This window comes from Sceloporus occidentalis, unplaced genomic scaffold (assembly GCF_023333645.1).
Source record: "Sceloporus occidentalis isolate IW3139 unplaced genomic scaffold, rSceOcc1.0.p SCAF_3, whole genome shotgun sequence".
In the NCBI taxonomy this organism is placed as follows: Eukaryota; Metazoa; Chordata; class Lepidosauria; order Squamata; family Phrynosomatidae; genus Sceloporus; species Sceloporus occidentalis.
Genome location: NW_028316983.1, coordinates 57,819,448 through 57,835,076, shown reverse-complemented (window position 1 = coordinate 57,835,076; position 15,629 = coordinate 57,819,448). Strand labels below are relative to the sequence as shown.

Genomic DNA, 15,629 nt, shown 5'->3' with positions numbered 1-15,629 from the left:
TCTTTTGAGTAGTCACTACAGTCCACCCCCTTCACAAATTTAAGGTTATGCTGTCCCTTTGAAAATATGCTTTTGCCTTTCTAATTCTAATGGCACTTATTTTCATTTTGATGCTAGTGATGAAGACAACAAGCCACTGCAGGGAAGTCAGACCTCATTAGATGGCACAATAAAACAACAAGAAAGTGACGACAGCTTGGTGGACTATGGAGAAGGAGGTGAAGGGCAATTCAATGAGGATGGCTCCTTTATTGGCCAGTACACAGTCAAGAAGGACAAAGAGGAGACAGAAGGCAATGAGAGCTCAGAAGCCACATCACCAGTTAATGCTATCTACTCCTTGGCATAACACAATACACTGAAACAACAGCAGCAACAACAACAATAAGAAACCTAGTCTATGTGTGTCAGCAAAGTCACCATCAAGAAGAGAAAGAAAACCAGAGTAAGACAACAAAGACCATCACAAACCCGAACAGGTGGTCACCAGTGCCATCATCTCTTTAACAAGCAAAGCAAATGACAGATGAACAGGCTGCTGAAGTGATTGTGCTGCCGCTGATATCTGAGCTAATCCACAAAAGACATGTAGAGGAGCAGGATGCACAGATTCTACGCCCCAGGCTTCAGAACTTGGACTGAAATAAACACCCCCTCTATACCTCCCCCCATGTCTAATTTGTGAGATAATGCAACTCCTTTCATTAATAATGTACACCGCTGGATTTTTTGGTTATTTTTTAAGGACTGAAAGTTGTCCTCAGAAAAAAAAAGCCTAAACGTGGGGAAAAATCAGGAGTGAGGGGGTATGTGTGCAGACACAAGCATAATGAAACCTCCCACGCTAAAAGCAGCATGAAACTACATTGCGGAATCAGCAACTGGTACAAATGGCAAGCTGTTTTATAAACAGGAACCTTTCTCGTCATTTGTTCTTGTAGTCTTCACTAAACAGGGTGTGTGATGCTCCTTCCTACAAGATGATATGGTACTGTATTAGGCTTCAGTACAGAAGCCATACACCAGGCAGAGGAGGGTGGGCTGTTGATGGAAAATGTCTCAGATTTCAGTTAGCGCTATACTTCATGTTATTGGGCTTGCTGCAAGTGACAATGTGAGGTTTCACTGTACCCATGTTTATTTATTATCTTTCTGCAAAGAAAGAGTTTAATGCAAACAGTTGCATTTTTATGCCACTCCAGTCAAAAAAAACAAATAGCTTCTTCTTTTTTCCCCCTTTCTGGAGAATTGTGGAGGGATTCTTCACTATTGCTAAAGGCAGCCTTTCCTCCCAATGTACAACATGGCATTAACTACCATCCCATAAGAGAAAAGGGAGGAAGGCTAACTGGAGAAGAGCATCCAGTCTATATTTTCCTATTGCTAACTGAAATGGGATGGTGAACCTGCCAGTCACATCTGTGAAAAATTCAGGGATTACCTATCCCTGTATGTTTGATGCAAAAGTACAAATGCACTCAGAATCAGCCCAAACTGATCCAACTTTTCATTGTTCTGATCAATTGCATATCAGTCAGGGTTCCATTTTATCTGGTTTTCAAGATAAAAATCATTTTCCAAGACATGCAAGGGCCTCTTATCACCCATTCCCCTTTAGTCAATTAAAGGAGGCCTTTTCCAGTATTAAATAAGCAGCAGCATGAAGCTCACACTATCTTGTTAGTTACACATCAGTGGCACTCAAATCAAGCTAACTCGCTAACACGCAGTTACCCTTTTTTTCCTCAGATACAGATTCTGTTGTGACACTGTTCTTCCATATATGCCTTAAATAGCTTCATGCATTCCCTGAAGCTTAATAAACTATGAATATTTACCCATAGATAAAGCCCCTGGTGTGATGGTCTGTAATCTGTCCACGCAGTACAAATAAGGAGGCTTCTGCAGCTTGACCAGATGAGAAAGCATGGATCATTGTAGAAGGTAGAGTTTTGTGATATACAGTATTTAGTGCAACACAGCATGTTCTTTCTTTACTCCCTGCACTTTTCAAGCCAAAGGTATCTAAAATTTAGAGGGACATGACTCCTGCAAGCAGTTTCTGATCTATTAGAAAATGTTTGGGATGAACTTCAGAAGATCTCTTTCAGTATTATGCTAAAATGGGAAAAGGGAATGGTATGGTTAAATATGCACATTGGCTTACTTCAAAGGCAGTTTGCCTGCAAGGATGTTTCTGATGAAGAGGATAGTATAAATGGGATGTTTTGTGAACTTTGTAAGTGGGTGTGATATTTGGAGGTTTAATGTTAAAAATCAGCTTTTAAAAAAAACCTCTCCACTGCAGGAATCTTGCATCGCAGAATCAAATTGCTACCAAACAAGTTGATACCTGCGTGAATGAATTTAGCTTGCCAAAATGGTAGTTAACCCAGGGTGAAAAACAGCAACAATGGGGTGGATTGTGTTTTGTTCCAAATACTGCCTTGGTTTAAGGAGGGATTCTGAGTGTGACCTCTTGGTATGGTGGGTACCCCCCTTCCCCCCCCCCCCCCAAGGTTTGAAGGTGGAATTGCTTCAAACACAGATCACACTCCATGGTAAACTTGTCTAAAAAAATCTGTTTAGGAGGATGTCACTGTAATGAATTAACGTGGTATACAGATGTGCCATGGGAGGAAAGCAAGTATTTTTCAGAACCATAGAGTTGGAAGGTACCAGAAGGGCCAGCTAGTACAACCTTCTGCCATGCAGGAACATACATCTACAGCACTCCTGAAAGGTGCCCATCCAACCTTTGTTTAAAGACCTCCAAAAATGGAGAGTCCACTACCATCTGAGACAGTCCTTCCACTGTCAAATAGCTGTTACAGTAAAGACATTATTCCATAGGAACATAGGAAGTGATCACGCAGAATCAGACAATTGATCCATGCGCTCAGGATTGTCTATCATCATGATTCCATCTTTTTCCCAGGCTGCGACTCAAGGCAGCTTACAAGAATTAATACAGATTCAGCTTAAAAGTTTACACTGCACCAAAGTTTATATTAAACTATCCATAAAGTTAAAAGCAGTTAAAAACAAACCATTAAAAAAGAACAATAAAGAAAAACAGCACAATGAATGAAAGGGCCTTTTTCCCCTGAAAAGTCAGGCAAGCCCTACCAAAACAGAAAGAAGTCTACTGTACTGTACTGTGAAGTCTACAGAACCCCTGCCCACAAACGGACAGCCAGGAGGGTCTCCATCTAACCTCTCTGGGAAGGGAGCGCCACAGCCACTGAGAAGGTCTACACTGACTGTCAGTAGTTCTGCAGGGTTTCAAACAGAAGTCTCTCCCAGCCCTATCTAAAGATCCTTGAGACTGAACATGGAATCTTTTTCATGAAAAATATGCTCTACATATAACAGTATACTAATTGCATAATGCTAAAAATCCAACAGTGCAATGAAAGCTAACTCATCCGGTATACATTTGAATTTTACCTTTCATTTTTTATCACCTTTGAAACTGGCAACTCCTAAGCCTACATAGTACAGTACAGAATGGGTCACGGTGATTTAAAAACCTGCACTCTTATGGATAGATACTTCTGTCCCTAGAACTAAGGCAAGAGCAGAAACTATGCCACCCTCCAGACATCAGGCTTTACCAGCTCTAGCCAGAATAGCCAGGGGTGAAGAATGCTGGGAAGTGCTGTTCAATATCTGGTGGATGTATACTTAGAGCAGCATTCCCACTGGTCGAATTAGCTGAATTTGCCCTCTTGGTGAGTCATAGAAAAACACACTTTCTTTTATGTGGGATGTTTTGAAAAGAACCAAATTTAAACTCTCATATGCATCTAGCAGTGCCTACAACCTTATTCCATGTACAGTCCTAGACCTGTGTTTGTGCATTTCTGTTTTCTTCACAAGCCTCCCTCATACCATCTGTTTGAAAAAGTGGTAATGAGGAGATGGGGTTGACTTTTAGTGGATGTAGACATACTTTGCTAGAGTTTAATAAAAACTAGGAGAAGGCCTAATAAAAAAGACCTAGATGGGTCTTCATTAAGACAATTCTTCAACTGCTTCAGATAGATTCTGGGATGCAACACTAGAAAAGCCTTCTTTTAACCATCATGTTGTTTTTTAACTGTGGCAGAAAGGAAACATCAGACTTAAGGCAGACACAATAATATGATACCATTTGCCATTATAGTCAGGAGAGATACTTTGTGAATGGATTCATGGTAAAAAGATGAAGACTTAGTTAAGGAGATACATACCATATTCTAAAGTTCTGTATAAATTAATAGAAATAAAATCCAATAATGCTTGGTGAAAAGGAATGGATGACCCAGCAGAGGTATTTTCTGTATGATCTGCTTTGGTTCTTTCTCAGTTACCAAATGAATTAAATAGGTTTCTTCCCAAAAAGGCATTAAATGCCAGTAAATAATTCATTTCTCCGCTGTGTTTTGTGGAGTCTCCAGGACTCCTCGCATAAAGCCAAATCAAACCTATCCCCAGTAAATCCTTAGATTGCAATGTTCTGCACACCTGTTTTGGAGTAACACACTCATTGGACACAGTGGATCCTACAACTGGATAAACTTGTAGATGACTGAGCTAGGAGTATTTACTGTTTACTAGCCTTTGCTACAATCTCATTGCATTATAAGCACAATGAGAGAACTATGAATTTGTGATGGGGAAATAATGATGTTGGTATGGTTATTAGTACAGATAAAAGTTCACTAACTAAGCAAAAGTTGTTAACATAAGCTTTTGTAAACTTGGGCCATTTCTTCAGATGCTGTCCTTGAGAAATTTAAGGATATGTATTTAGTTGGGTTAACACTCAAACCATGTTCAGACATAGCTGTCAAAAATATAAATGAGATTGTGAAGTCAAAGGCTTTCATGGCCGGCATCCACAAAAACTATAAACTCACAAAAAACTATAAATGAGATTGATTGTTTATTGATTATTTATTTATAGTAGTTATATATTGCTTCCCAGCCACTCCCAACGTGTTGCACAAATAAAAGCAATTAAAACAATACAAAGATAAAAATTTTAAGAAACACATTAGAATACTCTTTAAAACTTTTTCAAACAGCCTAATAATAATCTTTAAAAACAAGCAATTAAAACAGACCAGTTTCAACCATCAAACATGCATGACAGCACTGTTTTAACTGCTCACCAAAAGCTCAAACCACATGCAGCCAGCCTCATTTCCTTTGGCAGGGAGTTCTATAATCAGGGTGCTGCTACAGAGAAACCCCTGTTGTGCATACCAACCTAACCTCACAAGGTGTTAGAACCTCCACTTGGGGATCTCACATTTCAGGCATGCTCATATGGGAGGAAGTCCTTCTTATTTACTCAATAATAAATGTGGAGACAAGCAAACATTAAGGAAGCCTTTCCAAATGGTTAGAATGTCCAGAAGTTTTCTTAGCCTTGTATTCAATCTAGCCCTAACCCAGTGTAAGCAGTACACACCTTTGGGTAAAGGATGGGATGGGCAAGGCACTTGCTGCTACAAGCTCACTGCTCTTTTGAAGTATAGAGGGATATGTGTTCTTAATACAAGAGAACAAAATTAAAAGACAGCCACAAAATTGGGGATGCGGGATAGCTTTGCTAATACATGCCAGTTCTTAAAGAGCTATGTGAGCTCCCCTAGGCCAGTGCTTACTACTGAAAATGACCACTCAGAAAGAGAATCACATTTGCTGCTGATAATATAGTGCCGTTTAAGAACCAGCCACCACTAACAACAAAATAGCACAGTGGTAACATCCAGCTTCATCATTAAGGGAGATTCCAAGTTATTTCTTGTCAACACAAGGACAACAAGTAACAGGAAAATATCAACTGCAATGTTTTGCAGGCAGAGGGAAGAAAAATTAGTCATTTTAGGCCCTCTACGCTACCTTTAAAAACACATCTGGCACTCTCAAACAATGAGGAGAAATTGAATTTGTCGGTACAAGGTGGAGGAGCTATCTGAAAAGGCACTGACTGTTTAGATATTGAAGAACCAAGAAATGTACAAAATGAAACATGCCCTGTTCATTTAGCATGTTACGGGCTGGAGTAGTCATAAGTAGTTTTTAATCTGTTGAAAATACTGAAGTCCTCTTGTATGCTATATTTAAGATAGTCCCATCAAGGAAGATGCACGATGACAAAATGCAATGTCTAAAATCACTGTTAAAAACAATAAACTAGGTACAATGCAAATTCTGCCATATGAGGAAGGTTTTAAGAATACGTCTTTGAAAACAGTTGACTTTGGAAACTAATAAGGGACAGAGCTAATCAGTACTTTTGGATGGAAGAAAAGAGCTGAGAATAATGTGACAGATTTGGTTAGGCTGGAAGCATGAGTCATGATCTCTTAATATCATGGGATGTTCAGTGACTTTGGTACCAGTTTAGAAGCTTGCCACATCTGAAGAGATGATTGATTACATTGTCTAAAAAGAAGAGGACAACTGCAAAGCATGAAATCTAAGTTGATTCCTTCTCTACCCCCAACAAGTCTCCATTCCTGGTCTCCCGGTACTCTAACTAATAACAGACTGGGCTCAGCAGCATGTGTTCAGTGCTGCTGCCACAGAAGCATTTTTATATTATAAATTTTGTTAACTGCAATCAAATGTTTACTCTTATTCGTGGAACTAAAAGTAGGGTCAATTCTTCTCTGAATTGCCTAGGTGCTGCAACTTAAGAACTGTAGGCAGCAGAATAAACATCACAGATGAGTGGACAGTATCGCTTTCATTATGCATCATGGATTCTACCTAGGTCTAATCTTCCAACTACAAAGGCAAAAACGTTCTCCAAGTACCACCCTGTCAAATTTGGATGGTATTAATAAGAAAGCTGCTCATCCTTGCCCATCCCTTGTGCGTAGCATATCTGTCAATATGGCTGGCTTTCATTTTGAGTTTCCTGGCTCTTTATAGATTTACTACCTGCACTGACTCCAGACTTTATGGAAACATCAGCTGAAACAACTATGAGAGTTGTCTTTCCATTTATACCATGTCTTGTGTTGAAATATATTGTCTGTTTAAATCAATTTTTAACAGAGGCAATCTGACCCTTGTCTCAGGTTTACAGATTTCCCAGATGGTAGGGAAGTCACAGGGAGGGACAGATATTGTCATAATCCATCTTCATAGTTGTTAAACTGAAACAAACAAAGAAAAAAAAATGAACGAAAGCTTTATGACTCAAACTAGCAGGAATTAAAGTTTATCTTTTTTTTGGGGGGGTGCACTCAAAGGGAAATAAATTCCCTCTCCTCCAATGGAGTATTAGAGTGGAAAAGAGAGTCTTTGCCTTATATGCCACTGGTGCTATAATTGTTCACTAATTTTCCATGCCCTCCAACTGTCCCTCTTTGGTAGATTAATCATCTGTTTTTAATATTTTCAGCTGCTTTACATATGTTCTAATTTCTCTCACTCACTTTCCCCCTTTGTCTCAGCTTGCTTCAGCTGCTGCAAACAGAGTTCAGAATAGTTTGAAATTATTTAACTCAGCAAGAAGGCAGAATCCTTTCCCTGCCCAGTAGGCTCAGGTGAAATCAAACCAGTGCCACCTATCCCGGCTTGTGTGTTCTTCCTCATTAATAAATGTTTGCCAACTTAATCATGCTCTGATGTTGCTTGGCCACATATGGTCCAGTTTTTATTTTATCTGAAAATGGTTGGTTAGGCAATCAAGGTGACTGAACCTTCCACTATGAGGAAACAAACAGCAAGAGAGAAAAGAAGTTGTAGGACCATCCCAGAATTGTCTTTCCTTTCACTCACTTCCCACCCTGTAGATGTGACCCACAGGTCAACAAGCATGGGAGGCCTGACCCCACAATCGATCTGCCTGTAATTACCTAGATTTCATGTCTCTAAACAAGATACTGCCCCACTACCTGTCGGAAACTTTCTAAGAGAGTGCCAGTCATTATTGATTTCCATTAGAGTCCAGCCTCTTGTTTATGTGTTTTACCTGACTCATAATGACCTATTGTGGCCTTTTTCCTCACTCCAACTGACAGCTGCAGGAAGAAAGTGGGGTGGGGGGAGGAAAACCCTTGCTCTAACTTCCGGGAACACAGATCATGTGAAAAGCGAGTTCAGACAAAATAGGGACTTCAACCTGTAAGGGAACGTGCATTGCACCAAGCTTAATTCTACACTAATGTCAAAAGTTTTCAACTAAGCAATAATATAGTAATTGTAGTAATAACAAGTGAAATACATTTTCTTGAAGCTCATCTTGATTAGAGCCAGCAAGGCTTTTTGGATAATAAAGAATCCAGAATGTCAGTGGGCTCCCTCCTCCTTTTAAACCAGGACAGCCCATCTCTTAATCTGTCTCTTTTGAGAGAGTATCATGTTTTTACTGTGTTGTCAGAAGGCCATCTTAGACCTCTCATGTTGGTTTTATAGAGACTGAGAAATCTTGCTTTGCACTATGAGAGTTTCAAACATTTAGTGTCAAGACATTATTCAGCTGCTCTTTTGTTTGTAGGTTTTTAATTTATATATATATTAACAAACACAATTTCTTGACAACTTCCTCCATTTCTTCTAATACATACTCTGTATTTATTTATTTGCCTTCCTTTGGAGGTGTGGATTAGAAAATAATGTGTTAAATCTGCTTTCCGATAGATAAATGCATATCTCAAACCGGAAAGAATGGTTTACAGTGTGTAGATTTACAGACTATGGAGATGTGTTTAATATATGTTCTGCATGAGCAATTTGAAAAAAGGCCAAAATATCCAGAAATGTTTTTGAATCACTGTACAAAAAAAAACACCCTGTTTTTTTAATAGAGAACACTAAACATAATAAAAATATTGTTCAGAAGAGATGTTAAGCATGCCATTCATTTGTCTCCTACGCAAAAGAGGAAGAATGGCCCCAAAGCTAGATTGAACTTGGGAGAGGCTGGATTCATCCTTTCTCCCTGTCGCTGGTGCAGGATGCCTGAGGAACTGAGTGCAGCTTTTATTGCTTGAAATTGCTTAAAAAGAAATTATTTTCCCAGTGGTGAAGTCTAGGGAGACATCTGCCAGATATACTTGTAAGGGTAATGAAATAGGCTGTCACTGAAATGAGTAAAGGAATGAAAGGAATTGGGCAAGGTTGGATTACTACTAGAGCAATTGTTCAAAATGATGGCACTTCACAAAATGGCATAAGCGCAGATACATTTGCTCAGTTTTGCAATCTAAAGCAAACAAGCTATTAAAGCAAACAAAAATGCCAAACAGAACATTTGCAATATTAGCTTTCTTGTAATGATGCACATTTGCACCAAACTGTTCTGTCATATGCAATATTTTGTGACTTCTATTAAATATATTCTGAACAGTTACATACAGTGGTGTAGTGGTAAATTATAATATGCATATGCTCATCATGACAGTTGGCATAGCCACACTCTCAAGCAAAGACCCAAACTGGAGAGAAAACAATTGGTCCATATCAACAAACTAGTTTTAGCAGTTTTCATTTCCACCAGGCAGGAGTAGATCTTTGATAAAGTCTATGGGTCCTGTCTGCCCACTCAAAGCCAAAAAGATGATGCCTGGGGGTGGGGTAACAGCTGATGCCATCATCCCTGCTAATCTAAAAGGCAGGGTACCTCACCACTAGTAATTACTACTACTAATACTATATTTATTTGTATCCTGCTATTTTCCCAAAACTAGGACTCAAAGTGGCTTGCAGATTTAAAACACAATACAGCTAAAAATATACAAAAACCCTGAACATTAAAATAGGATTAAACATTTGACAGTATTGAAATGATTTAAAACTTCACTTTAAAAGCTAAAATATCTTTAAAAGGTTAAAAGAATACTATTAAAACATTTCAGTCTAAAACAATACAACTCTATGAGTTACTTATTTATTTATATTGGAATTATCTCCCCCCCGCCTCCTTTTCTCCCAAAATGGAATTCAAGGCTCCATTGGGAGTAATGGCTCCAGTGTACTACTGGTTATATATTCTGAGATTTGCTAAGAATGATTAACAAAATCAATATAAAGGATAAAGATTACTCTTTATCTTGATGGGGTTGCCTTTAAAAACTGTTTGGGAACTTCAGTGGGTCCAAAATGCTGTGGATAGAGTGCTGATCAGGACCAATAATTAATTAATTAATTAATGTTTATTTATAATGTCCTTTCCACCAAAGGGCAGAACATCAAACATATATAATCAAAAACAGACAATAAAACACAGACAATAAAAATGCTAAAATGCCAGTCATAGGAAGCATATAAATTCTCTTTTGCTGAAACAGCTGTTCTGGCTACTGGATTGTTTTTGTTCACAATTCAAAGTGCTGGTTATGACATAAAGACATATACTACTTAGATCCAGTCTGCAGGAGAGCCTATACAAACCTGTTAGAGTCTTAAGAACCTCAAGAAGGGCTTTTTCTCAGTTCCACACCATCACAGGCCCACCTGGCGACACAGAAGACAGCCTTCTCAGTGGCTGCTTTCATCCTGTGAAATTCTCTTCCATGGGAAGCTAGGCTGGCCCCCTCTCTGCTCTCCTTCCACCAGCAGGCAAGACCTATTTGCTCAAACAAGTTTTAAATGAGTAAATGGTTGCAAAGAGTCTTTTTAAAAGGGGGGGGGGTGCATGCTCTATTTTTAATTCTGTTATGCTTTTGAATTATTTTATACTTTAAAGAATAATGTTTTAATGTGATTATTTTTTATTGTGTTTTAGTTGTTATTGTTAGGTTTTTAGCTGATTTTGGTTTTAGCTTCACGAGCTGCTTTGGGTCCCAAGTATGGAGAAAGACGACATATAACTGAAAATGGAATAAATAAATAAAAGATATTTACTGGCTGCCGGTTAATAATAATTAGGATTTATCTACCATTTTTTGGAAGATTGATAGTACCTTGCCATCATAATCTCAGCAATCCTTACAAGAACTCTTGCTCCATAATGCACATGCTGCAAGCTTAAGATTTTTCAAATATAAACAATTGTTTCCTATAAATGAATGCTGAAAGGAAATCCTGATTGCTTAAAGTTGCCTATGATATGCCACTGATCAGAAGACATGCATTCTCTTTCTGGATCCTGGGCAGTGAAGCAGCTCTTTTTATTTTGAACAGAAATATTTACATAATAAAAAACGACATTCACACTTAATCCATTAGTTTAATCATTAATATCTGCTACCTTATGAAAACAACCTGTACATGACTGCTCAGAAGAAAAAACAAGTGCAAGTAACTTCTAGATATGGATGTACACCCAACTATAGCTTCACAGAGTGAAGGGATAGCACTTTTTCAGTTATTTTTAAAATATCACAGTTTCTCTCCACTCACTTTCTTTTAAAAAAAAAAGATTTCAAAAGTGCAAAAGTCACCAGCACCCAACTTACTCAGAAGGGTAGAAGAGAAGAGGGGGCAGAATTGTGCCCTTCCCAGTTGGCGCATGCAAAAGCAAACTGCTGCAGCCTCATTTAGCTTGTGTTTTCTTTCTCCTTAATCATTCGTGCCATCCTGAAAACAGTCTGATATTGCTTGGCTCCCCATATTCTGGTTATTATCTATGAAATTACAGAGGGTATGGTTTTGGCTTATAAAAGATTGTGGCTTCAGCCATCTCTCTGCCATTCTGGCATTGCAAAATGACATGCTGCCAGACAAATGACTATAAGAGGGAATCGTGGATATCCATAAGCATACAACTATATATGCATTTATCTATCAACATCCACTACAGAAGGAGCAAGCTCAGCCAACAATAAATGTACAGGCACCAAAGGAGGTTTTATTTAAATCTTACCTTCTGGAAAATTGTGTTAACAGATGGAGCAGCCCAGAGATTAGCAGACCCCAGTGCCTTATAGTATAAATGGTTTGGGGTTTCATTCCGCCCCCACGCTCTGTGTGCCTTTCTTTAGTATTTTCTGTATTCATGTATTTGCACATACAGTTTCCTTATTTTTGCATGGGGAGAAGACAACTGTGCAGCAAAAAGTGTGAGGGTGTGGAGAAAAAAGAGGAATGCTACTTTTAAAATTCAAGATCTCCAAGCACCAGCATGCTTTTATAAAAGCAGATTTCTCATTTGCACAGACAAAACAGAGATTATTCAAGCCCAAGAATTTCTTCTGTGACTGACTGAATTCAAAAGCTATCATCTCCCTTCTCTCCCTCTCCAACACCACCCACTATTCAATCCCTAATGGTTATGATGACAACCCACTCAAGAGGCATCGTGTTACCATAATAGTTAAATATCATTTTGCTCCCCAAGGCAATCCAGTTGGATCCCAGCTGGTCTTGCTTTCAGGAATAGCACTATCTAAGTAAAAGCATACTAAATAGACCATTTATTGATTACTCCAAGGAGTCCCTAGCCTGCTCCTTTAAGTTTCTCATCCTGTCGATCCATTCAAATAACAGCCCTATTGTAGCCCAGAGCTGAGCTCTGCTTGGCAAATGAGCATTGGGTCACAAGTTTAGACAACAAAGAGGGACTTGATCCATCCAAACACTGCTTAATGTCCGGCACTTGTTCTTCCTTACTCCATGGATTATGATTCCATTTTGTGCAGTTTAGTGTCTCTGAAGCAGAATATGGTACAGGCCTGCTTAACATACCCACCCAGATATTGGCATTTCCAGATGGCAATTATTTATTATTATTATTATTATTATTATTATTATTATTATTATTTATACCCCGCTCTTCAGCCAAGGCTAACTAACAATGATGTTACATTTCGAGGTGACTCATACATTGTTCAGGATCAACCTTACCATTAGATAGAATGCTATCACTGCTTTAAGCAGCCGATTTTGGGTGCCATGAAATATTGTTAGTTAACTGAAACATTATTACTATTATTGTATTGTTACTACAAGGGAGTGGTGGAATCTTGATTTCACATGCTGAAATAACTTGGTCAGTCTTGACTCCCATGCATTTTAACTTAAAAAATGTGGGATATCAGCTCTTTGGTCTCAGGTCCAAAACACACTGCAGAAATAATCCAGTTTGAAACCGCTCTAACTGCCCTGGCTCAGTGCTAGGGAATCCTGGGAATTGTAATTTATTGTGGCTCCAGGACTCTTTGAGAGAGAAGGCTAAATGTCTCACAAAGCTACAATTCCCAGGATTCCCTAGCATTCAGCTAGGTGAATTAAAGCAATCTCAAACTGGATTATTTCTGCAGCGTTTTGGACCTCAGACAGCAAAATGTTTTTGAGTAATAGCTAAACACCCACAATGCAGAAATGAATTGTGCTTGTTATCACTGTGATCATCACTGCTGATAACAGCTGTCTTTTAATAAATCAATAATACTGATTTTGAAAACTTGTAATTAATGGGAATTTTAAAATACATACATAGGTACATCCAACCTCTGTTTAAAGTCCTCCAAAGAAGGAGACTCCACCACACTCCGAAGGTGGAGATATAGCTAGAGAGACACAGCTACATCTATGTAGCTACATCTTCCAATGCAAGATCTCAGCTTCTGCATTCTGAAAAGTTCTCCATCATTTTGGAAAGACCAGTGAAATCTCTCTGGCCCTTCTTGTGCAAAAAACACTAAGCCATAGTCACTGAAGAGTTCTTATCATCAGTGAGCAGCTTCCTGGCATGTAAAGGTGGATCACTTCGATTTGGCTCCTCTGAAAGCAAGAACTGTTGAAGCAGAAGAGGTAAAAGAATACCCTTGAAATGTTGTTGGTTTGCAGCTCCCAGCATCCCTCACCATTGGCTATGCTACCTAGGTCTGATGGGAGTTGTACTCCAACAATATCCAGAGCCACTCTGGTCTAAAGCAACCAAAAACTTACCAAGGTGGAAAAGGTTAGTATTATTTCTGAAGCCACCCTTGGCTTGTCTAGCCTAGCCAAACTTTGAAGCTGGCTTCCAGATCCAGATTTATTGAAGGAGCAAGAAACCAGAGTCCTGGCAGTTTTCCAGAAATGTGACTCCACCAGCCAGAATTCCTGTTCAAGCCACATCAACCAGGCCTGGCAGAAGAGCAGCCATCTGTGCCCCTCTCCCTTAACTTAGACGACATCATGTTTTCCTCCTTTTCCTGTCTAGCTTCCCTCTGTAAACCTCTTAGCAGCAGGATCCCAAGGGCAAAGTAGGGAGGGTGGGAAACATGCGATTGTCTTTAGCTAATGAAACTATAATTGCTTCAAACCTGACTAATGGGATAAAGATATCACAGCTTCCCACACTCTGTTCACTTCAGCTCCTGCAATGGCCAGGCAAAACACTGCTATGGAAAAGAATGGGGATGCGTCTGCACTGCAGAAATAATGCCATTTGACACCACATTAGCTGCCATGGCTCAATGCTATGGAATTCTGGGGTTTGTAGTTTTATAAGATATTTAGAGAGACACAGATTGGTGTAGTATCTTGAGCATTGGACTATTAATCTGGGGATAGAGTTCGCATCCCAGCTCAGTCATGTAACCATTAGGGAGAGCTTGGACAAGTCACACTCTCTCAGCATCAGAAGAGAACAATAGCACACCCCCCTTGAAGAAGCATGCCCATGATAGGTTCACCTTAAGGTCGCCATAAATTGGAAATGAGTCGAAGGCACAACAACAACAACATTTAGCCTTCTCTGTCAGAGAGCGCTGGTGCCATAACAAACAACAAATTCCAGGATTCCATAACACTGAGACATGACAGTTAAAGCACTGCCAAACTGCATTATTTCTGCAGCGCAGATGCAGCCTTGGTGTCTTTTACCAACACATGGCCTATAATTCCTTTAACAAGCTTTTCAAGTGTTGCTGTTTGTGGGGAAGGGAGTCAGCTGTTGTCTCTCCAGAATAAAGAATAAAATGTAAGATGCAGAGAGTGGTGGAATCAAGGAAACATTTTATTTTCCACTTGGCTCAAAACATTTCCTGTTAATTCCATTGCCCTCCCCAGCCCATCAGCCATATCAGTCTCTTCTCATACACTAAATAGGGCCAGTCCTACTATTAGGCAAAGTGACATGATTCCCACACACAACAAGTGCTGGGAGGTGGCACTGAGGTGTTGGTGCACAAATCTCTTCCTCTTTGGCTTGACCTGGACTCCTTAAGCCTTCAATTGTGATACAGGATACTTTTCCATTGTGTGCTCCAATGAAAAATTTAATGGTCAGTCCACTTTTGTACATGAAAGGAGTGGTGCTACCATCTTGAGCAGTTCTGCTACCCCAAGACCCCGTCCTCTATCTCCCACTAGGTATGACTAGCTTCAGACACCCTGCCCCAGTTTCCACCTGCCTGAACTTCTAGGCAACTTTCCTGCTCTTCACTCCATGGTTCTGTCTGCTGATTCTGTGAGAAGAAAAAGCATGACTGAGGTATATGTTGCCAAATAGGATTCTGGCCCCTCTGAAGTAAGCCCCATTCAAGTTAGCAGATTCTTTCTTGTTCCCTTTCTTTTCAAACCAGCCAATTGGTTATTTCCTCTTCATTTGCTATGGCCATTCCTTTCCTGAATTGCTCTTAGTTAAGTCCTGTTCCCTGTGGAGTAGGCTGCTTTAATTACTAACTTCTGCCTTTGTAGGAACAACTGTTACAATTGCTTATTACTTCTCAGAGAGAAGGAAGGTGCAG

The 15,629-nt window shown here is 39.5% G+C and overlaps 1 protein-coding gene across 12 annotated transcripts in view; it reads left to right on the top strand.

Moving 5' to 3' along the window:
* The window catches only part of NFASC (neurofascin), a 273,535-nt gene extending 264,174 nt beyond the window's left edge, over positions 1–9,361 (top strand). For all 12 annotated transcript variants that reach the window (XM_089514565.1, XM_089514555.1, XM_089514553.1 and 9 more), the window contains one exon: positions 118–9,361. In XM_089514565.1, the coding sequence (XP_089370691.1) occupies positions 118–349 (232 nt within the window). In that variant the 3' untranslated portion in view covers positions 350–9,361. The remainder of the gene's footprint in view (positions 1–117) is intronic.
* The last annotated feature ends 6,268 nt before the right edge of the window (positions 9,362–15,629 follow it).